General features: G+C 47.2%; 2 protein-coding genes and 1 long non-coding RNA gene across 6 annotated transcripts; 1 reads left to right on the forward strand and 2 right to left on the reverse strand.

Annotated features, from left to right (window-relative positions):
• Positions 1–1,110: 1,110 nt before the first annotated feature.
• blk (BLK proto-oncogene, Src family tyrosine kinase) lies at positions 1,111–4,801 on the reverse strand. 3 transcript variants are annotated; one of them, XM_077586840.1, is made up of 12 exons: positions 4,581–4,800; positions 4,478–4,508; positions 4,086–4,179; positions 3,921–4,019; positions 3,672–3,775; positions 3,449–3,598; positions 3,229–3,381; positions 2,980–3,159; positions 2,669–2,745; positions 2,284–2,434; positions 1,839–1,970; positions 1,111–1,750 (listed from the first exon to the last, which is right to left on the reverse strand). In XM_077586840.1, exons 1-12 carry the CDS (start codon positions 4,650–4,652, stop codon positions 1,548–1,550), a joined length of 1,446 nt encoding a protein of 481 aa, XP_077442966.1. In that variant the 5' UTR covers positions 4,653–4,800; the 3' UTR covers positions 1,111–1,547. The 3 variants fall into 3 exon arrangements, with proteins under 3 accessions (XP_077442966.1, XP_077442967.1, XP_077442965.1); XM_077586841.1 differs by having other exon boundaries at positions 2,284–2,438; XM_077586839.1 differs by having other exon boundaries at positions 2,980–3,381; positions 4,581–4,801.
• On the forward strand, positions 1,845–27,616 carry LOC144064370 (uncharacterized). Its single transcript, XR_013296780.1, has 9 exons — positions 1,845–1,988; positions 5,338–5,461; positions 5,942–6,157; positions 19,253–19,845; positions 24,398–24,463; positions 25,295–25,455; positions 25,655–25,740; positions 27,014–27,129; positions 27,375–27,616. It is a non-coding gene; the product is annotated as an uncharacterized LOC144064370 (long non-coding RNA).
• rp1l1b (rp1 like 1b) lies at positions 7,103–21,326 on the reverse strand. 2 transcript variants are annotated; one of them, XM_077586834.1, is made up of 4 exons: positions 21,084–21,326; positions 19,238–19,699; positions 18,255–18,408; positions 7,103–18,189 (listed from the first exon to the last, which is right to left on the reverse strand). In XM_077586834.1, exons 2-4 carry the CDS (start codon positions 19,622–19,624, stop codon positions 7,535–7,537), a joined length of 11,196 nt encoding a protein of 3,731 aa, XP_077442960.1. In that variant the 5' UTR covers positions 19,625–19,699; positions 21,084–21,326; the 3' UTR covers positions 7,103–7,534. The 2 variants fall into 2 exon arrangements, with proteins under 2 accessions (XP_077442960.1, XP_077442961.1); XM_077586835.1 differs by lacking the exon at positions 21,084–21,326 and having other exon boundaries at positions 19,238–19,718.
• Positions 27,617–27,620: the final 4 nt, after the last annotated feature.

Consider the following 27,620-nt stretch of genomic DNA (forward strand, 5'->3'; position numbering starts at 1 on the left):
TTAATAATTAAACAATTTGATTTATTCATCTGTCAAATCATGGCGAGATGAATCTACTTTGGCGATTACGTACGATTTCTAATGCCACTTAAAACGGACTGGATGTCCATCGGCGTCAACGGCAGCCGATGAATTCCCGAAGCCACCCTGGTTTTAATTTCAGTCCAGCGGCGCGGTCGTGATTCACGCTAGCCGGCACTTTTACGATTTTAAAAATTGTACTTTGAGAACATGGAGTCCAAAGTGTGTCAGCCAAAAGACAAAATGAGCAATCTTTTTTTTGTAGTTCAGAAAGTCGGCTCGCTTTGGGATCACCGACTAGCTTTTCTCATAACTTTGGAATCCTATGGAGTGTTACCTTATTATTCTTTTTTTTACCGAGTCATTCAATGAAGAAATAACTAGAGTTGACCTCGGCTCAGGAAGGTTCTGAAAGTTAATTGCTAAGTGTTCCGAGGTCCATTAAGCAACTGTTGAAGAGCTCGGAGAGGGCGGGGCCTAATCATGACTCCTTTTAATAGCACTGACTTGGAAGCCAAACGACATTGCGTCTGGTACTTTTTGGCCGTTACGTCGCATAAGCGGAACACTTTGGTAAAAGTAAAATCTTCCAAAAGTCAATTCGTGACTTAAAATAGGAACGTTTTCATTTTCCACATATTTCAAAAAGTCAGGGAGAACCATAAAAAAGTCCTAAATCGATTATAGTTGTTCCGTAGATATTAAATCATCCAATAATTCCTTTGGAATGCCTTCCATTCGTCTACCTGCAGAATGTTTGTAGCTTCACTGCCCTCTTCTGGACAATAGCGGCATTTCAGGGATATTATCCTCTTTTTAAAATCAAATTGGAGTCACAACGACTTTAAACCCAGGTTTAACATAGCGGGTAATGTTTGGAGCAAACATAAATATTTGTGCGGGAGGGGCTCAGTGTGTGGCATTTGCGGAATGCTGAGCAGCATTTCCTGTTTCCTGTCCATCCAGGAAATGGCGGGCTTTCACTCCAAAGTCGTTATCTTCCCGATGCTCTTTGGCCCTTCGCGGGGCGCCGACAATGCCGCTTTTACTTTTCCCACACTCTTTTTTTAAAAATAGAAGCAACCTAAATTGCCCATAAGGTCCTGAAATTTATTAATCCCGATGCTCGCATCTGAACATTCCATTGAATTGTTTCGTTCGAGTGCAATTTTTGAAAGTCAAGTGTTATTAAAACACACGACTTTGTTGCTGGAACAAAATCAGTTGTTATTGCCATAAATAGATGCAATGTACATTTTGACCAACAGAGGGCAGTGAATTTACAGAAACGTTCTGTGTGCCATAGTAGTAAGAATTTCGCAATGCTCATTTTTTGAAGACAGATGTTACGATCTTGTGACCAAATCCGATGGGGCGCTTATACCAATACTGAGTAACGCATCGAGACGTCACTACATGGTAGTACAACTTCAAGATACCCACTCGGTAGTTAGCCAACAAACTCTCCCCTTGCCGACCAATCGTGAATAACGCCTGCGAGACAGTTGAAAATAGCAAGTCTTAAGTCACGTCTGCATCTCGTATTGTCCCTCCGTGGCCACGAAATAGTCTTCCAGGAAGTTTTGCAGGAATTCAAAGGTAGGCCTCTCATCCGGACGCTCCTTCCAGCAAGCCGCCATGATCCGGTAAAGCTCTTCCGGGCAGCCTTCCGGGCGCGACATTCGGAAGGAGCGCTCCAGGTTGCGGACCACCTCCGGGTTGGTCATTCCTGGACATCAAAGCGTCTCGTTTAAAGGACGCCCGCTTCCGAGGCCTTGATTATTTGAACGAATTCATGCCTTGGAAATATGGCTAACCTGGATACGGTACTCTTCCGTAGGTGACGATTTCTGTCAGGAGAATGCCAAAAGACCACACGTCCGACTTGATGCTGAAGGTCCCGTAATTGATGGCTTCCGGAGCCGTCCACTTGATGGGAAATTTGGCACCTGTCATCACAAAACACAGTGAGTAGATGAATTCTCCTTTTTTTTTGCTTTAACGGATGACTAGAAGTCTTCTCCACAATTGCTATATAGTTATATTTTTCTCTTTCCCCTTGAGTCTAATTTGTTTAAAAGACAAAAAATACGGTACACGGTCGATTGGTCGCCTGGAAGGTAAGTGATAATTACCATTTAAATCGTTGCTCAAATTCCCTAAATACAAACTGCAAATGACTATTTAGTCATACTTAATGCCCTAGTAATTATTAGGTTAAAGAAAAGCTCCAATAAAAATAAAAATAAGCGAGGAACGGACCCTCTCGAGCCGTGTACTCGGACTCCACCAAGCGAGCCAGGCCGAAATCGGCTATTTTGCAGTGCAGCGTCTCGTTGACCAGGATGTTGGCCGCCCGGAGGTCGCGGTGGATGGAGTTCTTGCTCTCGATGTAGGCCATGCCCTCGGCTATCTGTCTTCAATCAAACCGCGCCGCCACCCGTTAAATTACCAGCAGGATGTGCATGATTAGATCCGCCGAGGACGTGGTTTTTCATAGGGGAATTTTCCCTTTCAAGGGGAAGTGCGAGGGGATGGAAAAATAGCGCAGTTTCCTCTGCGGAAGCTCGTAATTGAAGCGGCTGAGCGGCGTGCTTACCGTACGTGGGATATCATCAAATGTTTATGACAGAGATTGGTTTCCCACCTGCGCCGACATGTCTATCAGTTTGTTTAGCCGCAGTTTTTTTCCTTCGTCCGTTTTTAAAAAGTCCAGTAAGCATCCTGTAATGGAGGAGGGAAGGGGGGGCATAAATCGGATATTGACCACGATAACATAGCTTGATCCGTGCTAAATGCTAACATTAGTCACAAATGCTCTTTGCTTTTATCATTGACAGTATAACATATAATTTCTGCCTCAATAGCTTTTGCAAACTGCTACTGAAAAGTCCCAAGTTGAGAACAGCTCCCAGCCCGTAGGGGGCAGCACCCATTCAGCCAGTTAGACCATCCCACCGTTGATCATGAACTCTGTGACGATGAGGATAGGCTCCCGGGTGACCACGGCGTGAAGTCGCACCAGCCGCTCGTGCTGCAGCTGCTTCATCAAGTTAGCTTCTTGCAGAAAGGCTCGCGCTTCCATGGTGCCCTCCTTCAACGTCTTGATGGCCACCTTCAGCGCGTTCTTGTAGTAACCTGAGTTGGGACATCCATCTCTCGCCGGGGTCCACGCACCCCCAACGTCCGGCGCCCCTTTCAACTCACCCATCCAAACTTCTCCGAACTGCCCGGCCCCGAGTTTCTTCACCAGGGTCAGCGTCTCTCGCGGGATCTCCCACTCGTCCGGAGCCCACGGCTGCTGGGGCGCCTTCTTCTTGCAAGGGGCGTACAGACGCTGGCACAGACCGTCCGCCGTACCTACCGGCGCCAAACGCGGGTGAGGGCGGCGGATGGCGGCCGTTGGACGACGCCGCGACCCACTCACGCGTGTAGTACCGGACCAGTTCCCGCAAGGACGGAAAAGTACTGGAGGGGGAAATGTAGTAGCCCCCTTTATCCAGAGAGCGGATCTTGTAGTGTTTGACCACGTCGGACGTCTCCGCCGTGAAATCTCTGACGGACAGCGAGAAGGAGCCTAATCCCCAGGAGGCAATTTTAGACGCCACGGCCAGACGCCGCGCTCCGTCCGGACGGACATTAGACGTCACCTGGAAACGTTTCGCTTTCCCTGATGACAAAAGCCCCTGCTTTGTTGCCGGGCGCCAGGAGCAAGCGTTCCGTCTCTCGCCTGCTCAGGTCCTTGAAGAACCATCTAGAGGAGAACAGAACCAGCCAACTAAGTAAACCCTGTCAAAACAAACCACTTCAATGATAAAGCAAAGAGTTTTTTAATCGCAAAAAAAGTACACTAGCATATCCGTCGTTTGGAAGCATTTAGGGCAAAGCGAGGAACTTACTTTTCCACCTCAAGGGTGTCCGCCCGAACGACGTAGTTGGACGGTATGAAACCTTCGGAACCCGTGGCTAGCGACCGAACCAACCACCAATCGCCGTTTCTGATCCACAACATAAAAGTCCAAGTCAAGGCGTCGCCCCACTTTGGCAATTTAGCTTCCACTTACTCTTGCAACACCTTGAATCGATCCCCCTTCCCGAAGGAAAGTTCGCTGTGATTGGTGGGCTTGAAGTCATGCTCAGCCACAAAAACCGCATCTTCTACAACAACAAAAAAATCAAAATTGTTAAATGATCGGCAGCTGTTCTAGAACTTTTTGACAAATCTTGGCCTTGGCGGAGTTATCTTTTGAAAAGGGAAGTAAAGCCAAGAAGGAATTCCCCACAGATTTCAGATAAATGCTTCCTTCCTTCGCTGCCCAAGTCTATACAAACAGCAGCTGGCAGCTCGGCAGCAAGCGCTCAGAAAACAAATGCAACGTACTTGTTTTTCTTTTTAAAGTATTGCACTTAACACATTGTAGTCACTTCAAAGTAAAGTGTTTAATTTGGCGCTCACCATTTTCACAGTATGTGTTTCCATGCCAAATCTAGAAGACACAAAAACAAGTCTTTACATACCCCCGCTAAAAACAGTATTTAAAATATTCTATTGTACTTACCGAGTGACTTGAGCTTTTTTTTTTAGCGTATAAGTCGTCATGGAGCGTTTGACCACTGCACGTGCAGCCCATCCTGAAGAAAAGACCGTTTTCTTACTCGTATGGTATCCAAAGTATGTCGGAATTAGCCAAATGCGCGTAGAAGTACTTGACTTGAGGTCCTCTTTTCTGGTCTTAGTTGCAAAAAAAGTGGCGGTCCGTTTCCGTCTGCACCACCAAGTCTTTTTCTCGTTATCCTGATGAGCGATATGGTCTCCCTCTTGGGCCGCCTCATTAAAGTTGGCGAGCCTCGCCTCGTGAATACTTGAGTTTTTCAAATAGTCGTTTCTATTTCAATGCTCACGTGAGTAAAAATTAAGTTGTACCTTTTGCTTATAACAGTTTTGAAAAAGGGGCCAAAATAAACCTATACAGTTGACTGAAGTTCTACTTTTAAAGGGAGTTTATCTTAAGTGTGATAAGATGTATTTTTGATTAGAAACTAGGCACATTCTTGATGAGATATTTTTTTTGTTGTAGATTTTTTATTGTGAGTCAATGTCGTATTTATGCACTGGAACTTTAAAGTACTCAATTTTGATAATTGTTATCTAGTTTAATTAGATTATTTTTAGAATTGTTTAGTTTAGTGTATATATAGTTTAAAATATAAATGTTTAAAGCTCTTTTCAACTTTGTGCTGTGAATTAAAATGAGGTTATCACTAGGATTTTTTTTCATTCACTCCTAAACTTTACATGGAACTTTTCTTTTTCAGGAGGAAATAAACATCCAAGATCATTCCCTTGCATAAGTGTGGACACCCTCTTCAAACTCGGGATGTGGTTGTGTTGACAATGAAGCGATCCCATTCAAGATGGCGTCCACCGCCTCCATTTAAGGTGACTTTCTTTCTCGCAGAAGAAGCCTGCTCTACTTTTCTCCCAATAATCACTTAAAACGCATGACTCGTTCCTTTCGTCCACTTGAGGGAGACAAACGCTATTATTTCCAACTCCCCTATCTTGGCATTATTCTATATATGATATCATGATAATGAGCCTGTTATGGTTCATGAATGAGGATGATGATGTTATAAGCGGGTTGGGGGGGGGGTGGCGATCAATCTTACAACAGCGGCGGAAATGTTTGCTTCCTATGCGGTAGCAGCGGGGGCGATTGATCCAACACGCAAAGTGGGGGATTATTGCTCCACTGGGCACCGCTTCACAGAATTTGCTTCGGACCACCTGCGTGTGGTAATGGGGCACGGGAGCGAGGGGGGGGTCTGGTATTGTACTCTACTATTCACATTCTCACGCCGCAGGTGCACAGCAAGTCTTGTGCTAGCTAACCGAGTCCTTTTCCTCTTCACTTTCCAGGCCTTGTTTTCTTCCCAAGATTTGACGGATGGCGTTGGGCTCGGGGGGTCCCCAGACGCCGCATCCTGCTCGGAGGATGACCTTAACCACGGTGGGAAAGAAAGGAAAGAAAGGCTCGTTGGTGGAAGTGAAAAATAAATGACCCCCGCCCGGCCCGCCACAGGACGGAGATGGACATCCAATCCGGGGTTCCAGAAGACCTGATTGGCTTACAAGGTTCATTTTTAGGTATTATTATTATTACGAATAATGAAATGACAAGAGTCAAAATCATTTAGTTGGAAAAATATATACCAGTTTAGGAATATGAAAGCTTTGACGATTGCATCTCATTTTTAAAAAAATCATTCCAATTGATTGGCTACTAAAAAAGGACATTTTTCCAATAGGCTCTCCTAATTCCAATTTAAAGTGGCAGTCACACACAAAATAACGTAGATACACACATGCGGATTTCCCCCTCACACTTCCTGCCTGTGTGGGAACCTTCTGTGGCCTCTGTCACACATGGAAGTGATGAGAAGCTCCCCCAAACAAAGCGCTCGTCAATAAGGAACAATACGTCGTGTCCCCCCTCCCCTCGTAAGGGCGCCGTCCTCCGGGACGTCACTCGCCGCCGATCCCCCCCCCCCCGAAAACGCGGAGTCGTAGGAAGACCGGCAGGTGCTTCCTCAGCGCGACCGTTTTCTCTCGACCGGCGCTCTGGGGTCACGTAACGTCCCGCGCCTCGCCGTGGACCGGTGCGGTCAATCAGGGCGACGCCAATTATGGGTGTCGTGCACCCCAGGGAGAGCGCCGGCGGGAAAGCGTGACCCAGGCGCATCCATCAGTTCCGCCGTAATGGCGGTCTGGGATTTGCGGGGCACTCAATTTAGGAGAGGCCTTTCATCAAAGGCGCCAGGGTTCGCCATCGCTATCGCTATTGCTATAGTTCTAAATGAGATTTCAGTCGTTTTTGTTCAAAATAAAAATAATAATAATGATAATGGCCTTTTTGTCAAAAGGACGAATATATGGAATCTGTCCATTTTTGTAGTAAAATGATTAAATAAGAAAAGAAAGATGTGAACCTTAACTTTGAATTAGAAAAATCAACCCATTTAGACAATTTTTGGGGGGTGGTCAAAATAATATGGTAAAATAATCACAACCATATTTTAAAGTGCAGATGCGTTTTATTTCCCGACAAAAATGTGCTCGTTACATACATTTTGAGGATCTTTTATACTCTTCATAGTATACATACTCTATTCTAAAATATCATTGTTACTTTTTTACAAACATCAAGGTCACTAGAACATATACATGACATTCTCCCAAAAAGTACTTCAAGTACGGAGACAAGAATTTACCGGTGACGTACATATCTGTGCAAAAAATACACTCGTAGGCCCTTAAATCAGATGCAACAAAAACAAAAAAATCTATAAACATAATTTGAGCTTCCCTCTGAAGCACAGAACTCAAATTGTTGACATTTTTGGACTGGTTTTGAACCAGTTTTTTGTGACGCGTGCTAGCTGCCTCGTGGTGGAGGTCTCGGCTTGTGCTCCTCAGCTTTTGCGGAGGTCTACGTGGGCCCCAAAAACGGCATCACGCATCCGAGTCCTCGCCGTCGGCGTCCACGCCGTCTTCGGATTCGTCTCTGGCTTTTCGCAAAGCGCCGTCCACCTTCAACGTTGAGGCTTCGGCGGCGACGGCGTTACCCGCGTCTCGATGGGCCGGTCGGCCGGGGGCGGAGTCACGGCCCCCGTCGGCTTCGCCGGCGTCGTCGTCTGATTCCGCTTCGTCCTCGCCGTCCGCCGAATCTCCCACGACACGTTCCTGCCCGTCTTTTTCAGACGCGTCGAAGGTTCCTTCATTGGTTTCCTCGCCATCTCCGTCTTCCGCTGGTCCTTCTTGGTTTTCCGTTAACGGCTGAACCGTCTCATCCAGATCTTGGTCCGCTTTGGGTTCTGGCTCCTGTAGATCTTCTTGTTCAGATCCCTCAAAGCTTCCTTCGTTCGTTTGCTCCTCGTCTGGATCTTCGTCATGTTCTGAATGCTCGTTTTCAGTTCCCAGCTCAGCCACCTCATCCCCATTTTCATTTCCTGGATTGACTTCACGTTCTTCCTCTTCTGGATCTCCGTTTTCCTCATCTGCGCCGTTCTCATCGGTCACTTCAGGTTCTTCCTCTTCTGGATCTTCGTTTTCCTCATCTGCGCCGTTCTCGTCGGTCACTTCAGGTTCTTCCATCTCTTTTTCAGATGCTTCCAAAGTCTCCTCATTCTCCTCTTCTTCATCTTGGTGTTCTTTCTCTTCTGGATCTTCGTTATCCTCATCTGCGCCGTTCTCGTCAGTCACTTCAGGTTCTTCCATCTCTTTTTCAGATGCTTCCAAAGTCTCCTCATTCGCCTGTTCTTCATCTTGGTGTTCATGGTTTTCAGCGACTTCATCCAGATCTTCGTCATCTGGGATCACTTCAGGTTCTTGCTGTTCGGGATCATCGTCTCTTTCGTTGTTTTCCTCATCTGCAGCTTCCTCATTGGCCACTTCAGGTTCCTCTGACTCCTTTTCAGATGTTTCCAAATGGTCTCCGCTTGCTTCTTCATCTTGGTCCTCATCATCATTGGTTTGGTCTTCTTCGACAGCTTCAGTGGTTTCCGAATTCTCAACCTCCAAATCAGTCACCTCATCTGGACCGCCGTCTGTGTTCACCTGGGGTTCTTCCTCTTCTTCTTCTCCCTCTTCTTCTCCCTTTTCTTCTTCTTGTTCTTCTTCTTCTTGATCTTCTTGATCTTCAACTTCTTCACCGGCTTTGTTGGTTTCCTGATTTTGGGATTCCAGATCACTTCCATCTTCTTCAGTCTGATTGTCAACTGTATTTGGTTCTTCGTCTTCACTCTCTTGATTGCTCTCCTCATTTTCACCATCCTCAGCCATCCCATCATCTTGAAGGTCTTCAGCGCTCGCCTCAGGCTCCTCCTCATTTTCATCTTCATGTGGGTTTTCCCCTTCTTCACTGGGCTCTTGATTCTCGACGCTTTCATCTAGACTTTGGTCATCGGTGGCTTTGGGTTCTTCCTCCTCTATTTCAGTTGCTTCCAAAGAATCCATATTTGTTTCATCTTGATCATCCTCTCCCATGTCCTTTTCATTTTCTGCCTCACTCCCGCCCTCCGGCTCCTCGTCGTTTTGATCCTCCTTCTCGTCACCTTCGTGCTCAACTTGCTCTTCTACAGCAGCCTCTGTGGAACCACCATCCGCCACCTCTTGGTCATCAACTCCTCCCGATTCTTCCACTTCTGGCTCTTCAGACGCTGATTCATTTGTGATGGCATCTGGGTCTTCAGAGTTCTCCTCTGATTCTTTTTCAGCCCCTTCATCGGCCTCCAGGTCTTCTTCACCTTCACCGCCGTCATCCTCGGTTCTGTCTGCAACCTCGTCTTGGCTTGCGTCATCCACGTCGCGATCTTCTAATTTTTCACACTCTTCTTGACTTTCGGTAGCACGTTCTGCTTCTTCCGTCTCTTCCATTCCAGTTTCAACAGGTTCCTCATCTGGATCTTCTTCTGCAGACTGTTGGAGGACCTCGTCATTGTCAGGGAGTGTCTGTCTCTCCTCATCATCTTCGCCGATGGTGCCTCCTTCAGCTTCTTCTTCGTCCTCGCTCGTGGCCGTCTTGGTGGCCACTAGCGATGTGTCGTCATCTTCAATTTCCTCGGCGTCCACCTCCGGGGCTTCGTCGTTTTGTGTTGAAGCGGCGCCATCATCTTCATCCCCACTGGCGGCGCCATCATCTTCATCCCCACTAGCCGCGCCATCATCTTCATCCCCACTAGCGGCGCCATCATCTTCATCCCCGCTAGCGGCAGAAAGTTCCTCGCCAACATCTTCACTTTCAGCTGCTTTTTCATCTGGGACAACATCCTCGTCTGCACTAGCGACAGGAGGTTCCTCTTCACCACTGGCTTCCAGTTCTTGGTCCACCTTGGATTCTGGATCGCTTGTAGCTCCCTCTTCAGCATCTTCGGCTCGCTCGGAAACCACGTCAGTCATCACCTCGTCTTCATCCTCATTTTCTGCAAGACTTGTGCTAGAAGGTTCTTCCTCGCCACTCACTTGGCCTTCATCCGATTGACCTTCACTGGCTACATCCTCAGCAGTTTCGTCTTCTCCGGCATCTTCGGCTCCACTTGCCGCTTGATCTTCTGCTTCCTCCTGTTCATCTTCCACTCCACTCGCCGCATCGGCCTCACCATCCTGATCCTGATCATCAGCCTCCGATTGATTTTCACTCGTAGCTTCAGTGGCCACCTCTGTTTCCGAAACTTCATCTTCTCCACCTTCACCCGCAGAAAGCTCGTCGTCTGTATTTGCATCTTCCTTTAAGTTCTTGACGGTGGACGCGTCATCGTTCTCGTCACCTCCTTCAACTTCTTGGGTTTTTTCATCTTCTGAAGCATGGGCGGTGGCCTCCTCATCGTTTTCCTCATCGTCGGCCGACTCGTCTTCCTCGTTTGCTTTGGCAGACGGGTTGTCGGTCTCCGTCAGACCAGGAGGTTCCTCCTCGACTTCAATTCCTCCTTCTTGGTCTTCCACGGATTCTTGTTGACTTTCAACCGCCTCCTCGCCTTCTCCAGCTTCCTCGGTCATCGCCTTTTCGGCCTGTAGATCTTCCTCGCCATTGGAGCCTTTCGTGGTGGATGCGTCGTCACTTTCGTCATCGCCAGAAGGTATTTGAGTCGCTGGATCATCATCTTCTTCGTGTTCTTCAGCCGGTTCCTCCTCTTCATCTTCGTTTTCAGACACGGCTTCTTCGTCTTTTTCTTCCACGTCTTCCACGTCATCTTCTACCGCTTCCATACCGGCGCGGTCCAGGATCTGCGCCACCAGCGACGCCGCGGCAGCTTTTGCCACGCCGCGTCCCAGAAATTCCTCGTCTGGATCGTCATTTCTCATCTGAAGAATCTTCTTCAGATCAAAATCCTTCAAAACCGGGGCAGTAGTGGGCATTTCCACGGGGAGTTGAGTCCTCCGCGACAGTCTCTTGGCCACGCACGAGTCGCACGGGCAATTTTCGTCATCAGTTTCGCCGCGCTGGTCGCTAAACATGCTGCTGGTCACCGATTCGTCGCTCCTCCCCGAGCGCTTGGTCTTCATCCGGAGTCGCCGTCTCCTCTCGTCCGTCTGGGTGGTGGAAGGTCTAGATTTTGCTTCTTTGGGCGGTCTGGGCGCCCCCGCCCGACCTTTAATCTTGCACAGTTCTCTGTTTATGCTGGTCTGAATGCGCCTGTGAATCTCATCCCGAAGTTCGCTGACCACCGCGTCAAACTGCTCGCTATCGTCGATGCTCCACTGGTCCTTGAAATCGCTCATGGCGTCCGCGTAATGCGTCATGAACTGCTTTTCGATTTTGCTCAGCAAACTGTGGACCCACGACGGGTCGGGGTCTTGAGACGATCGTTTACGGGAGAGGGCGGAACTCTCCGAAACGGCCTCCGTTCCCGTCCTCCCGTCGCTCTCCGAGCACTTGTTGGAAGACGACGGACTGTCGCACGGTTCTCGCGGACCATCGCCGCTTCCGATCGTCTCGTCGGACGGAGGATCTTCCTTCGGGCTTTCCTCGCAAGTACCTTCTTCTTCTGTTTGGCCCACGTCTTGGTTCTGGTGGAGCTCCGGCGATTTCCCTTCCGTCCCCGTTGGGTTTTGTGCTTGGTTCCTACCATCGCTGCTCTTCCCAGAACCCGTGGAGCCGCTGTTGACATCCACGCCGGAGGACGACCCCTGATTGAATTCTTTGTCGGACTGCCGGTCGGCTTCGTTTTGGATGGTGCCGCAGAGCCAGAGGGACTGAAGAATCTCCATGAGGGCTTTGTATCGTTGACATTTTTCATCGGCGTTTTTCGGATCCCTGTCAATCAACTGCAGCTTGGCCAGGCAATCGAAGAGACCCGTGGCCGAGGTGCTCAGTTTTCGTCCGTACGCCGGAGAAACCTCCGGTAGACTGTTGCATCTGTCCATCCTCGGGTTGAGGAGGACTTTCATCACCTGAACGGTGGAGTGAAATATCTTGGCGTCAACCTCGCCGCAGTTCTCCCCCTTGGCGTCCCCGGCCGTTTTCGGACTTTCGCCCTCGTCGTTCAGTCCGTTGATGTTGTTCTCGGCCGGAGTGTCTTCGCCGTTGCTTTCTTCTACCGCGTGGCCGTTCAGATCCTCCATTTGATACAGTTCTCCTTCAGGCGGGATTTTATTCAGCCACTCGTTGACGACTTCGGTCAGCGACGCGTTGGGCAGGCTGGAGGGAACCAGAGCTTCCTCGTCTGGGCCGTTCGGTTCTCGCTCGGCGCTCTCGTTTCCGTTGACCTGAGTCTCGCGAATTTGAGGAAGGGATTTTGGTGGGCTTTCGTCCTCTTCATTCGCCAAGACATCGGTTTTCCTGGACTTGACAGATTTTGCGGAACGTTTGCTTTTCCTTTCCAGAACTTCAGAGGTCGCCGATGTTTTGGACTTGGATGACATGGCCGTGGAGGCTCTACCTTCAGGTTCCTCAACTGCCACGACCGGAACATTTGACTTTTTGGACTTTGCAGAGACGTTTGACATTGCAGTTCTTGCCTCGGACAAACTGGAGGTTTTTCCAGACTTTCTGCTTCCAGAAGACCGAATGGATTGGACTGATAACGCCCCTGATATCTCTGGATTTTCTTCGACGCCGGTCCCATCTGATGCATTGGATGTCCTCGACGTGTCTGTCATCGCACTGTCCGTTCCGACTTCTTCACTTTCAGTTGGAGGTCTCAAAGACAATTTGGAGGTCCGTGACAACAAGGAGACAACAGCAGAAGAATTGGATTTTCCAGAAAGGTTGCTCGGTGCTCTCTCCAGGTTTTCATCGATTTCTCGCTGTGCAGCTGAGGATCTCGACTTTGCCGATTTGGCAGATCTGGAGGATTTCGCTGAGACGGCGCTCCGTGGCCTCAGCGCCGTTTCTTCTTCGGACGCTATCTCGCAAACCGATGGGCTCGGCGATCGAGATACGTTCGTCGTGACCGAGGCTTTGCTTGCCGATCTCTCTTCGGGTTCGTCGCGATTCTCCGACTCCGTTTCATCGGCTTTGGACGACGGAGAAATTGCGGAGGTCTTTGTCTTTGCCGAACGCTCGGAGTTGACAGACAAGGAGCTAGCGACTCTTTCTGAAGGCACAAGACGGTCGCAGACTTCCTCGGTAATTCCCGAAGCGTCAGACTGAACCACCTCACTTTCGCTGCATTGGGAGATTTCTTCGGATTTGTCTGACGTATTGCTTGAAGCTCTTTCGACTTGATTGGCATCCGAAGCGTTTTCTTTAGCCGACACTTTGGATCGGTTAGAATTTGAGGATTTGGCCGACAGTTGACTCGCTGCTCTGCTTGACACTTCTTCAGATATCTCTGAAGCATTTGACTTTGGCCTCGGCGCTTCAGCTGAGCGTTTGGACCTGTTGGATCGAGCGGAAATACTGGATCGAACCGAGAGTGAGCTTATAGATGCGCTCTCGCTTGGTTCCTCCGAAGCAGATGCAGCTCCATCATCAGAAATTGCATCTGTGACTTCCTCAGTTGCAACCTTTGAAACATTAGTCATCTCTGAAGCATTTGACTTTGGCCTCGGCACTTCAGCTGAGCGCTTAGACCTATTGGATCGAGCGGAAATACTGGATCGTACTGACAGTGAACTTATAGATACACTCTCGCTGGGTTCCTCTGAAGGAGATGCAGCTCCATCATCGGAAATTGCATCTGTGACTTCCACAGTCGCAACCTTTGACACATTAGTCATCTCTGAAGCATTTGACTTTGGCCTCGACCCTTCAGCCGAACGTTCCGACCGACTGGATCGAGCTGAATTACTCGATAGAACGGACAATGAGCTTATGGATATGCGTTCGCTTGATTCCTCCGAAGGAGATGCAGCTCCATAGTCAGAAATCACATCTTCTACTTCAGTTGCAACCTTTGATACATGGGACATCTCTGAAGCATTTGACTTTGGCCTCGGCGCTTCAGCTGAGCGTTTGGACCTGTTGGATCGAGCAGAAATACTGGATCGGACAGACAGTGAACTTATCGATACGCTCTCGCTGGGTTCCTCTGAAGGAGATGCAGCTCCATCATCGGAAATTGCATCTACTATATCTTCGGTTGCAACATTTGACACATTGGTCTTCTCCGAAGCATTTGACTTTGGCCTCGACACTTCAGCTGAACGTTTCGACCTACTGGATCGACCTGAATGACTCGATCGGACCGACAGTGAACTTATCGATACGCTCTCGCTGGGTTCCTCTGAACCAGATGCAGCTCCATCGTCGGAAATTGCATCTTCTACTTCTTCGGTTGCAACATTTGACACATTGGTCTTCTCTGAAGCATTTGACTTTGGCCTCGACACTTCAGCCGAACGTTTCGACCTACTGGATCGACCTGAATGACTCGATCGGACCGACAGTGAGCTTAAAGATGCCCTCTCACTAGGTTCCTCTGAAGCAGATGCAGCTCCATCATCGGAAATTGCATCTGTGACTTCCTCAGTCGCAACCTTTGACACATTAGTCATCTCTGAAGCATTTGACTTTGGCCTCGGCGCTTCAGCTGAGCGTTTGGACCTGTTGGATCGAGCGGAAATACTGGATCGGACGGACAGTGAACTCATCGATACGCTCTCGCTGGGTTCCTCTGAAGGAGATGCAGCTCCATCATCGGAAATTGCATCTTCTACTTCTTCAGCTGCAACATTTGACACATTGGTCTTTTCTGAAGCATTTGACTTTGGCCTCGACACTTCAGCTGAACGATTCGACCTACTGGATCGACCTGAATGACTCGATCGGACCGACAGTGAGCTTAAAGATGCCCTCTCACTAGGTTCCTCTGAAGCAGATGCAGCTCCATCATCAGAAATGGCATCTGTGACTTCCTCAGTCGCAACCTTTGACACATTAGTCATCTCTGAAGCATTTGACCTTGGCCTCGACACTTCAGCCGAACGTTTCGACCGACTGGATCGAGCAGAATTACTCGATAGAACGGACAATGAGCTTATGGATATGCGTTCGCTTGGTTCCTCTGAAGGAGATGCAGCTCCATCATCGGAAATTGCATCTTCTACTTCTTCGGTTGCAACATTTGACACATTGGTCTTTTCTGAAGCATTTGACTTTGGCCTCGACACTTCAGCTGAACGATTCGACCTACTGGATCGACCTGAATGACTCGATCGGACCGACAGTGAGCTTAAAGATGCCCTCTCACTAGGTTCCTCTGAAGCAGATGCAGCTCCATCATCGGAAATTGCATCTGTGACTTCCTCAGTCGCAACCTTTGACACATTAGTCATCTCTGAAGCATTTGACTTTGGCCTCGGCGCTTCAGCTGAGCGTTTGGACCTGTTGGATCGAGCGGAAATACTGGATCGGACGGACAGTGAACTTATCGATACGCTCTCGCTGGGTTCCTCTGAAGGAGATGCAGCTCCATCATCGGAAATTGCATCTTCTACTTCTTCGGTTGCAACATTTGACACATTGGTCTTTTCTGAAGCATTTGACTTTGGCCTCGACACTTCAGCTGAACGATTTGACCTACTGGATCGACCTGAATGACTCGATCGGACCGACAGTGAGCTTAAAGATGCCCTCTCACTAGGTTCCTCTGAAGCAGATGCAGCTCCATCATCGGAAATTGCATCTCTGACTTCCTCAATTGCAACCTTTGACACATTAGTCTTCTCTGAAGCATTTGACTTTGGCCTTGGCACTTCAGCTGAGCTTTTCGACCTATTGGATCGAGCAGAAATACTGGATCGAACCGACAGTGAGCTTATAGATGCGCTCTCGCTAGGTTCCTCCGAAGCAGATGCACTTCCATGATCAGAAATCACATCTTCCACTTCCTCAGTTGCAACCTTTGACACATTAGTCGTCTCTGAAGCATTTGACTTTGGCCTCGGCGCTTCAGCTGAGCGTTTTGACCTGTTGGATCGAGCGGAAATACTGGATCGGACGGACAGTGAACTTATAGATACGCTCTCGCTGGGTTCCTCTGAAGGAGATGCAGGTCCATCATCGGAAATTGCATCTGCGACTTCCTCAGTTGCAACCTTTGACACATTAGTCTTCTCTGAAGCATTTGACTTTGGCCTCGACACTTCAACTGAACGTTTCGACCTACTGGATCGAGCTGAATGACTCGACCGTACCGAAAGCGAGCTTAACGATACGCTCTCGCTAGGTTCCTCCGAAGCAGACGAAGCGTCATGATCAGAGATCCCATCTATGACTTCCTCAGTCGCAACCTTTGACACATTAGTCGTCCCTGAAGCATTTGACATTGGCCTCGACACTACAGCCGAGCAATTGGACCTACTGGATCGAGCGGAAACACTGGATTGAACAGAGAGTGATCTTATGGAAATGCTCCCGCTGGATTCCTCCCAAGAAGATTCTGCTCCGTGATCAGAAATCCCATCGTTCACGGAGACGGCAGATTTTGCTGACAGAGCACTGGCCGATCTCTCGGTTGATACGTGCGACTGGGTGGACTTGACACACGTGCACCTCGATAGCCTTTCTGTCGTTTCACTTTCTGGGTCCTCGGAGCAGTGAGATTTTTCCGCCGCAGAACCCTCGGACGCAATAGATTTAGCGGAGGGCGCCGATGCGGACGACGCCTCAGATATCACACTCTGGTCCCTCTCGTCCTCGTTGGACTTTGAACCAGCGCTCGACTGGGCAGAGTTCATCGACAGGCTGCTCGGCGTTCTCGAGTTTGCTTCTTGGCCGGTTTCTTCTTGCTGCGATGCTTTCGAAGATCTTATCGATGATTTTGATCGAGCAGAAACCACACTTTCTGCGGTTTGGACACGGCTGCCGTCTTGGCGTCCAGAAGCTTTAGACCTGGTGGATAGGGCAGACGATTCGGACGCGGTGGTTTTTCCTGACATGGTGCTTTGAGGCCTTGATTCGGTACAATGTTTCCCGATTTCACCAGGTGTTTCCTCCGCCTCGATACCGTCCTGGTCGTCGATTCCTCCATCTGCCTGCTCTGGGGATTGGGACTGGCAAGAACTTGCCAATTTTACAGATGGGATTGCCCGTTCCGGGCTGTCTTCGGCCCCCTCCGTGATATCTGAAACAGAGATGCCGTCGGGGCTTTTCGATTGCCCGGACCTCACCGAGTGGACCTCGCCATCGAATTCCGAGATTTGGGACTTTGCAGATGTTGCGGACCTGGCGCTTCCGGATCTTTCTGGAGTATCTTTGCCAGTCTCCAGTCTTTCTCCAGCGGATCCCGTCTCCGATTGATGCGGTTCACTTTGCACCTCTGACGCTCTTTCGTCGCCCGCTAAGAAATCTGCTCCGCACCGTGTTGAGGTATTTGATTGAGCTGACATGGCACTTTTAGATCGCTTCTCCTCTCCGTCTCCAGATTTCTCCGACGTGGCGCTCTGCTGTCTTTTTGCGCGACCCGTTCCCTCCGGATATATTTCTCCATCATACTTGGACGCTCCGCAGTAACAGGGGTAGACCTTTTTAGATCGGGTAAGCTCGCCAGACCACTTGACGTCACCGGATGGCAATGACGAATTCCTTGACCGATCTACTCCGGCGCCGTTCGCCGTCTCTTCCCTCGACGATCCGGGTTCTTTGGGCTCGGAGACGCCACGGATGGCGCGGTACTCCACGCTCTCGGAGGCTCGGACCCGCGTTTCCCGCTCCAGCGCGTGTTCCTCGCCGGATCTCTGAACCACGGTCCTCCTGGAGACGGCCGCGTAGGAGGAGGCGCTGGAGCTGGAGGTGGGAACGCCGCAACTGTCCGTCCTGGTGGCCCTCCAGATGTCGTAGGAGAGGGGATAGCGAGAGTCCTGCGCGTTCTTCTGCCGACACCCGGTCTGGTAAGACTCCGCCGGCTCGCGGCCGCAAAAGTTCTCGGAGCCGGAGCGGCTTCTGTTGCCCGCCGGCTCCTCGCCGGCCTTCTTGGAGGACTTTCTCAATTCCGTGGACCAAAGTAAAGTCTCGTCGTTGTCCAGCCGAAAGCGCACTTTCATCTTCATGGACAAGCTTCCGTCTTTGTTGACGTGGACTAGCTTCTCCACGTCGTCCCCCGACGTCCCTCCGACGGAGGGCGGCGCCGAACCCACGTTACCCGGGGATTCGTTCCCGTCGGCAAACGACTTGTCGGAAGATGCCGAATTCCTGGCGGACGTGGTCTTTGGTGGCGCTCCGTGTCCTGGGTCGGGAAGCAGAAGAAACTGAGCGGTTGCGTTTCCCGAAACTCCCCGGCGCTTTTCTTACCGTCGTTGACGGTCGCTCCCGCCTTGGCGCTCAGCTTGGGCAGCTTCTCGTCCTCGCTTTTTCGAAATCTCTCCAAAATGGCCGGGTGGGTGGGTTCCCGTCCCACGCAGATCAGGACATGGGGGCAGTGGAGGAGGCTTTGGAGATTTTCCACCTGAAACGCAAGGAAAATGTTGACTTTGCGGAACAGCGTGTCCCGCAACGTGTGGTGGCTATGTCCGTCCTGGTGTTGGGCCAACCAACGGGGCTTGCTTTAAAAGAACACTTGATGCTTTGGCCCCTCCCTCCCTCCAGCCACTGAGTCCCTCTCATCCCTGCCAAAGATAAATGTCTTAATCCGGCCGGGATAATCCCAGCAACCCTTGCAGGTGACGGTGCGGTCCCGCGAGCCAAGCTTAGTCAGCACAACGGCTCGCGCGTCCTACCGATGCGCTCGTGACCAGAGATGGACGTTGGCGTCTGTATTTTTAGGGTGCTCAAACTCATTTGAATTTCGTTCAGATACCCGAATTTGATACACGAATTAACTGACAGGTTTTCTGATCGTTTAGAGATGATTATAGACATGCAAATCATACCAAATCTTTTTTTTTTTTAAAGAAAAGGTTTACTTATATTCTTTCTTCCCCCCATGATATATTGCTTTTGATCTGTGTTGTCATCAAAAAGGAAAACCAATAAATGTTCTTCTTTTGTTTTTGTCTTTATTCAACGTCACTGAAATATAATCCCTCCCTGTGACAGCAGATTGACTTGATTGGATCAAACCAGTGGACACAATGACTTTATTTGTCTGGCCTAACTCGCCTATTGCCTGCCGCAGGTGGCTAAGCTAATGCTAGTTTTTGAATGGATGTCCACTATGGTCACCACAAGGGTTACGGAACCCTGCCAGATGCACAAAAATCTCCCATTCAATCCTAAAAGCATTTTAGAAAGAAAGAAAAGTTGTAAGATTGCCCGCCTCAATTTACAGCTCTCACCTTGTTTCCGTCCAGGGTGCACAACTTCCTGACGTGGTATCCCATGAGCTCCGAGATCTCCTCCAGGAACAGGGCCAAGCTCCTCAGGCCCTTGCGTTGAAGCGCCACGCTCTTCTGGAAGGACGGCTGGCTGTTCTTGACCAGCAGAACCCGCTTGCCGCGAGGCGGCGGCGGCTGCTCGGGCCTGCTCGGACGCCGCGGGGGACGCCGGTAGGGGCACTGCGAGGGACAGCCGTAGTGGAGCGGTGGCGCCGGCGGCGAGGACGACGACGCCTCGGCCATTCGACACTGGGAGCACAGGTAGCAGGCCGGGGCCGGGACGCGCGGGAGTCCACGGGACGCCCCGACGGCGTCCGAGCACCGGAAGCCGCGTTTTTGGGAGGACATGGTGGCGCATCAGTCGTCCCTCGCCGCCGGGCTTCCAGGGGTCCCAGGGGACGGATCATGCCGCCCTTCCAGAGGCTAGAAGGCAAAGCGGGGGACTTGAGTCGAAGGACCGCTATAGGACGTCTATTCCCGTCGACGGCGGCCAATGAAATTCAACTTTTGACACGGGAACCAACCCACGCAATCCAAGATTCTTCATCTGCGATTTCCTCATTCGTCAGGTAAAAAACCTTTTGTCAATTCCCATTGACATCATTTAAACCCATTTTTGTAAAACAATGATTTAGTCTTTCCGTGGTAAATTTGACGTTCCACTCTCCGGCCTTTATGGAAGGGATTATTACATGATGACAAAACACGTGTCGGCGAAGGTGTCCACGAAGGCCCAGATAACCGAGCGCAAATCCTTCGCCTTGCTATAAATAAGCAGCCGAAAAATAGAGCGAAAAATCTCGGACGTCGCTCGTCAAACGTCAAAGCGGGATTAACGCTAAAAGGCATAAATATGGGAGACCGGGAGCTTTTTTTTGGGCCACTGCCGATCCCCGAAACGTTGAAAATAGGCCAAGCTTGACTGACACCTTGAAAGAACGGATTTGGTGTTGTTCTCCCTATTGTATTAGCGCATTGTTCCCTGATTCAGATACTAGCGCGTTGATTTCTTTGGGAGGATTCCCTCAATATTGGTGTCGTCAAGTACGACGGGGTGATTGAAAAGCCGCTCACTTCCTGTTTTATAAACACGGGCGAATCCACCAAGTTGTCACGGAAGGGCCTCGGCCACCCAGAAACTGCTGGATTTGACATTTAGCCCCTTTAATATCTGCCATCACGATTGATTTGTTTACCACCATTGAATCGAAATACAAAAGATGCCAGATGATTACGTTAATTTTTTTTTGGGGGGGGGGGGAATCCGATCTTTAATCCTTGCTTGTCATACACCAAAACCGTTGTGTATGCATTTGTGATGGTGTTTGCTAAACTGCATCTGATTGTGTGGAATGTCTTTATAATTCTCAATCAAGTCCATCTGAGGCCCCATCAATGCAATTGTCGATAATATACGATAGCATCGTGAAATATAAGCTGCCCCCCGTAAATATTGTTCTGGATCCGCCCCTGCTTATAATACTTTCAAACATTGAATTATTTTTGGATCTCTCTTTTTGAATTGCTTTTGAATGGATTACTTGGCTTCAAATTTGAAAGGCCTGCAAAAAGGTCTGCACGTTCAGCGGCAGCCAAATTTAGAAACACGGCGCTCGGGACGTCCAAAAACAACACATGCGACAGACGTTACTCTTTCAAAACATCACGTCTTTTAACCCCCACGACGTTTACCTTCTCTATTGCCAAATAAGTTGGAATGAAGACCCCCAATCCCCCTCCCCCGCCCCCCAAAACTGCCATTTTCTCCTTATTTGTCGAAAGTATAGAGAGTGGCGCGTGTACTCACCTGCGCCATGTCGCTAATCCCAAAAGGAGCCACTCAACATGAGGCAAAAACTTCCACAAAAGACTTTTGGAGCCACGGCGAGCATTTGCGTCCACCCCGCGACGCGACTCGCTTCGCCTCGCCTTGCCGCTAATCGCCAGCACGGGGAGGCTAAGGATAGCTTGGAAAGCCTTAAGGCTAATCACCGGCCAAGATGGCACTAAAATCTGCCGGGCACGACTTACTTGCACCTTGCACCGTCCGCGGCGTTGCGTAAAGAGCAGCGACATTTATAGCTAACGGCTTAACGCCGATAAATTGGTCACGTCAACGTTTGGCCTGCCTGAGTCACGTTTTCATAGCGGCGGCGGCGGCGGCTTCCAAAAACCCTCTTGAGATACATTTTTAACTTCATTTGGCTCTTTTTGGGAAGATAAATGTTCCAATCATTTGCTATTTCAAAAAATCAAGTGGCTCCATCTTAAATCCCCTTTACGTAAATGAATTTTAGTGTGTATACTTTCCAAATGAATTGTAAAAGTAGTTTTTTTCTAGTTTTGTGGCAATTTACACTTTTTAAAATACCCATTATTTGTGTGAAAAACTGTATTTCTGGCAAGTAATCAGTCCGGTATCTCCAACATTTTATTTACAAACAAAAACAAAACAAAAACATTCCAAATGTGAAACTAGTAGGAAGCAATGATAGTGTTGTTGCTGGGTAAAATAGTGACATGAGCGCGCAATAAATATGTATACTTTACTATGGAAGAATGTTCAACTAAAGTCCACTAGTCTTTTTTTCCTTGCCGAGGCAACAAAATTTTGGGTAAACAGGAGAACCTTGCGCGTTAATCCAACACTAATGAGATTAGTATGGCAACAGATAATGAAATCAGTCACTGGCCAACAGGGGAGAGAGAGAGAGAGAGAGATTTTTGCATTTCCGTGTCAATCTTTAAGTTCATTCTGACAAAACAAATGATATATAATAAGGCATTTTTCTTCTCCCAAAAATAATCTTGTAGGGTAAGTTTTTTTAAAACAATAAAAACCCATGCACACAGTAATTATATATATTTTTTAAAGACGAATAAATAAAACGACCATGGAAAGTCAGGCCACTTTTTTCCACCTCAGACATGATCATGAAGCATTTGTAGCTCTGGGATCTGGTATCTGGGATCTGGGATTCCAACCCTGGTGGGTTCTGCCTGAGTAGAGGACACTTCTTGTACTCCATGTCTGGAACAATCCTGACCTTTTAATGTTATATCTTTGCAATGAAAAAGGAAAAAAGTGCGATACTTCAGGTGGTTAGAAGACACAAAACAACAAATCTGGCAGACACTAAAGGTCTCACAAAGTACGGACATTGGCTTAAGAACAGTTTTTTCCCCCCACAGCCATCAGGACTCTGAACTTGCGGTAGCACGACACACGATCCCTTCTGTGTAATAACTTCGGGGTGAGGTAACATGAAGGATGTTGGGCGGTGATCTGCCTCCTACTGGCTGACTGAAGGTGAGTGAAGGAATCTGTGAGAGGTAAGTGATCCGTTCAGGGGTGATGCAATGTATCCATCACGGCACAATGACGACGAGTCTGAAAGTATCACTTATTTGGGCCTTTTGCCGGTAAAGCGCACCTTGCGGAGAAGCACTACCAATTTTGTCATACGCAGTTATCTGGGTATGATGACAATTAGGCTTTTTGTCGAGTCAATGATGATGACAAAGCCTATGTCCCATTATTATTATTAAATACTAACATTCAATGTTACAGCGACTAAGTCATCAGTCTCCCACCTCTGTGGACTTGGGTTCAAACCCTTGTCGGTACTTTCCTGTAGGCTTGCAAGACTTTTCACACTATTATCGGGTAGTTTTAACAGACAAAAGAACAGATACTACTGCATACAATTGGGTGTCTGTGGCCCAGTGACTATGTCGTTGGCCTCCCACCTCTGTGGACCTGGGTTCAAATCTTGGTTGCTTCTTGCCTATAGCCTTGCAAGACTTTTCCTTTTCCCACTTGTAGGTACAATAAAGTACTAAGTATGATCTGGTAGTGAAAAGAAACAAAACAACAAATACTACTGCATACTTTGGGCAGCCTGTGGCCCAGTGAATAAGTCATTGGCCTCTCACCTCTGTGGACCTGGGTTCAAATCCTGGTCTGCTCTGCTTTGTGAGCTTACCAAACTTTTCCCACTTGAAGGTACAATAAAGTACTAAGTATGATCTGGGAATGAAAAGAGACAAAGAGAGTGGTGGCCCAGTGAATAAGTCATCAGTGGTGGATGAACCATTTTGCCATTAAAAAAGACTAAGTCATCTTTCCTTAAATAAGAGCACCCATGTGGGCAGCCTGGGTTCGAATCCCGGTCAGGAAACATTTTCCCTTAATTGTTTCTATATATTTGTAGTCAAGATCTTCCAATAATGACAAAGGAAAGTGTGGCCAATTTGTAGCGTAGAGGTTATCTCACCTGACTGCCATGTGGGCAGCCTGGGTTCGAATCCCGCTGTCGTTTGACTGATCACTACACTATGTAGTTCAGTAAATGGATGATCCTTTTTTCATTCAAATAAAGACTTAGTCATTTTTTTCAGCAAAACAATTATGTTCCGGTCAGCCTTCGACAGTTATTCCTGGTGGTGTTTTTACACCTTTTCTTTGCTTTTCCGACTTTTTGTGAGTTTTTATGTATTTATTTCATAAAGAAGCGTATTGTTCTCGCACAAAAAAAGCTCTGTATCACATTTGAGTTTTTCTTATTTTTCGATGTAGCACCAATAGACTTACATAATTGACTGTTTATTTTTTGGTTTTGATATGTTGCATACTGGAATTGCGCAGGAACAGGACCAGATTTTTTTTAATCCATCTACATCTACATCTACATTGCCAAAAGACATACATACGTAAGAGCTAAATTTGGCAATTAAAGACATGAGTTAGTTTAAATGTCATACATTGTGATATTGCTTTGTTTATTATTGTAGCCAAGATGGACTAACAACCAATTTTTGTCTGGTAGTTGAATGGACTTTTTGAAGTCCAGTATACCAAGCGAGCTCCCCTTTTTTTTGTTTCCATTTTTCTCCACGTGCGCTGACACTTTTTTAGCGTCCAAAATGTTTTGCGGCGCGGTCAGAGTTTGGGTTGGTTTTTTTTAAAGCCCGTTTGACACCACACAGAACGCACGCTCTTGTTACCTTTTTAGTGTACGGTTGTATTTGGAATGGAAACACTTACTGTATTTCTCAAATAAAACTGCTCTTGATATACTTGAAAAATTGTCTAAAAACATCTTTTTTCTTCTTTTAAAGCAACCTAAATATGATTTGTCGTGTTGGAAGATCTGGAGAGATATTTTAACGGCAAAAACGACCATAGTAAGTAAGGCTTTTTTCTTTAAAAAACACCATGTATAGTAAGGCTTTTTTCTTTAAAAACGACATAGTGTAGTAAGGCATTTTGTTTAAAAAAACGACCATGTATATACAGTAAGGTTTTTTTCTTTAAAAACGACATAGTATAGTAAGGCATTTTGTTAAAAAACGACAGTATATATAGTTAGGCTATTTTTCTTAAAAAACGACATAGTATAGTAAGACTTTTTTTCTCAAAAAACAACAACATAGTATAGTAAGGTTTTTTCTCCCGCCTATATATGGTCACTTGGTGCTTTTATTTAAGGAAAGACTGAATGTCTTTTTTAATGGCAAAATGGTTCATCGTCCACCGAGATTCGAACCCTGCCTGCCCACACAGGAGTCAGGTGAACAAACCTCTACGCCACGAATTGGCCACACTTTACCTTGTCATTGTTGGAAATTTCTAGAAATAAAAAAAACAAACACTAAAGTGCATGTCATCACAATGTTCATAATGTGCAGTACTGTATTTTAAAGGATTAAAGCCCAACCCAAAAATATTTACAGCTCCCCCCACTAACTAATGCACGTTATGATGAAAACAATGTTTTTTTTAAGTATGAATGCCCAATCAACACGTATTTACAGCCCCGCCCCCGCCCCACCCACTGACTAATGCATAGTTATTATGAAAACATTGTATTTTTTTTTAAGTATTAAAGTCAAACCAAAAAGCATTTACAACCCCCCCCCCCCCCACACACACACACACACACACACACACACACGCTGACTAACGCACGTTATTATGAAAACAATTTATATTTTGTGTGTGTGTATCTTTAATAGGCGTGGCCGAGGTCAGAGTTCAAATAGCCGACGTCAAACCCAAAATAGCTTACTAGCTAGGAGGCAGCACGGGCGTGCACTGCAGAGAGAGAGCAGCTGAAAAGTGACGATTTGCCGAAGAAAGCCTGACAAACTTCTCACAGGACGATGCAGCACATTCGGTACGTTGTCGTTTGGGGATTTCGAAGCCCCAGTTCTCGTCTTAAGAGTGATAAGAGCATGATTCGTTGACGTGATGTAGCTAGCTAGCTAGCTAGCCCCATGTGTGTGCAGACGGCAAAATGTTTGCAAACAAATTGGCTACATTGCGTTAGCGATCGCTCTTTGTTTAAAAAGTAATCATTCCATTGTGTGTTTCAGTTCCTCAACGAGCACAGACTGCTGGGAAACTTCAAGAATGTGGCCAAAACGACCAGAAAGGGGCATCTTGTCGACGCCATAACAAAGTGAGTCATTTTTAAATGCGTAGTTCCGATTTTCTCTATCCGTGTAATATTTAAACGTCAGCGTTCAGTATTCAAGGCTTTGCGCAATTGGCTCGTTTATCATCATGATACGTTCAACTTTTGAATGAAAACATTAACTAGCTTGGTGTTTTTTAATAGCAAAAACCTGTGGATAAGTCACCCACACAAATGCCATTAGTGGACGTGTAAGGAATAAACGGTAATCCTTCGATCCGTGTAATATTTAAACGTCAGCGTTCAGTATTCAAGGCTTTGCGCAATTGGGTCGTTTTTTATGATACATTCAACTTTTGAATGAAAACAGTAACTAGTTCGTTTTTTTTAATAGCAAAAAACCTGTGGATTAGTCACCCACACAAATGCCATTAGTGGACGTGTAAGGAATAAACAGTAATCCCTCGATTATCGCGGTTAATGTGGACCAGACATGGCTGTGATAAATGGAACTGTAAAGTAGGGTCATCCCTATTGAATTTAATTTAAAAGACTATAGTGGCAAGTGTAGGAGTAGCTTCCGCTTGTGAGTTTCACATCTTTCTGAACTTAGTAATAATAAGCGAACATAGGCTTTGTCATCATCATACCCAGATAACTGCGTATGATGAAATTGGTAATTGGTACAAAAAATCTGCGCACTCAAATAGATTATATACTTTTACCCGGTTAACTTTCTTAAAGACCTCAGGGCTTTGACCGTTTCATTTTTAGTTTTAAATGTGGTTTAGACAAAACCTAAGACATTTATTCAACAATAGCACAGGTGTCATTTTTGACTCATTTAAAAAAAAAATCCTCAGCATAAGAAGAGAAAAACAAGCTTTTTGGATATTTATTTTTTTAACAATGGATTTGAAATTGACTGAAAAACTCCAGGCAGAAGTAGGCTTTATTTTATTAGTTTTGTGTAATTTGTACCTTGTGGGCCCCTGTCCATTGTTTTCTATATTTCCCACCACATCAACATCCTGATTATTTGTTTGTGGAGGAAAACTAGACTGGCTTGGGGCGTTTAAAGACTCAGATCATTTTTTAGTCTTTCTGCAGCAGACAAAAAGAAAACCAGACCATCAGGAATATGTCTAATATTGCCTTCTTTTGCAGTGTCTGAATAATGGGTACCCTTTTGATGTTATATAGAAAAAAGCTAAATGTAGTTTTTTTTTAGTTAAATTTGACTTAATTAGGCCCTAGTCTGTATTTCTTTTTATGTAATTTAATCTATTGTGCCTTGACCCCTTTTTTTGTTTTCCAGAATTCCACAAGGGGGACAAGGTTTCCTGCCTATGTACAGATAGTCTGAGGCACCCCCCATTTCGCGGGGCTGGTGGTTACGCGAGAACCTATCTCCAAACTTTTTCAAAATAAAAGGTAAGATCTTGCAAATGTTTTTTACTTAACTTTGTGTAATGACCCCCCTTTTTTTTGTTTTCCCGAATTCCACAAGGGGGACAAGGTTTCCTGCCTATGTACAGATAGTCTGAGGCACCCCCCATTTCGCGGGGCTGGTGGTTACGTGAGAACCTATCTCCAAACTTTTTCAAAATAAAAGGTGAGACCTTGCGAATAGTTTTTTACTTAACTTTGTGTATTGACCCCTTTTTTTTGTTTTCCAGAATTCCACAAGGGGGACAAGGTTTCCTGCCTATGTACAGATAGTCTGAGGCACCCCCCATTTCGCGGGGCTGGTGGTTACGCGAGAACCTATCTCCAAACTTTTTCAAAATAAAAGGTGAGACCTTGTGAATGGTGTTTTACTTTGTATTGACCCCCTTTTTTTCCAGATTTCCACCTGGTGCCAGGGGGAGTGTCTTCATCCATTCTCCAAAGTTTTTCAAAATAAAAGTTTTTAAATGTATACA

The sequence above is a fragment of the Stigmatopora argus genome, chromosome 19 (assembly GCF_051989625.1).
Source record: "Stigmatopora argus isolate UIUO_Sarg chromosome 19, RoL_Sarg_1.0, whole genome shotgun sequence".
Classification (NCBI taxonomy): Eukaryota; Metazoa; Chordata; class Actinopteri; order Syngnathiformes; family Syngnathidae; genus Stigmatopora; species Stigmatopora argus.

Coding starts and splice junctions, on each gene's coding strand:
- blk (XM_077586839.1), bottom strand. CDS start 4,652: ATGGGCTGCACGTGCAGTGGTCAAACGCTCCATGACGACTTATACGCT. Junction 4,509..4,580: donor AAAAAAGCTCAAGTCACTCG/GTAAGTACAATA, acceptor TGTGTCTTCTAG/ATTTGGCATGGAAACACATA. Junction 3,776..3,920: donor GACACCCTTGAGGTGGAAAA/GTAAGTTCCTCG, acceptor GTTCTCCTCTAG/ATGGTTCTTCAAGGACCTGA.
- rp1l1b (XM_077586834.1), bottom strand. CDS start 19,624: ATGTCCTCCCAAAAACGCGGCTTCCGGTGCTCGGACGCCGTCGGGGCG. Junction 18,409..19,237: donor GCACCCTGGACGGAAACAAG/GTGAGAGCTGTA, acceptor CTTGCGTTTCAG/GTGGAAAATCTCCAAAGCCT. Junction 18,190..18,254: donor GGGAGCGACCGTCAACGACG/GTAAGAAAAGCG, acceptor TTCCCGACCCAG/GACACGGAGCGCCACCAAAG.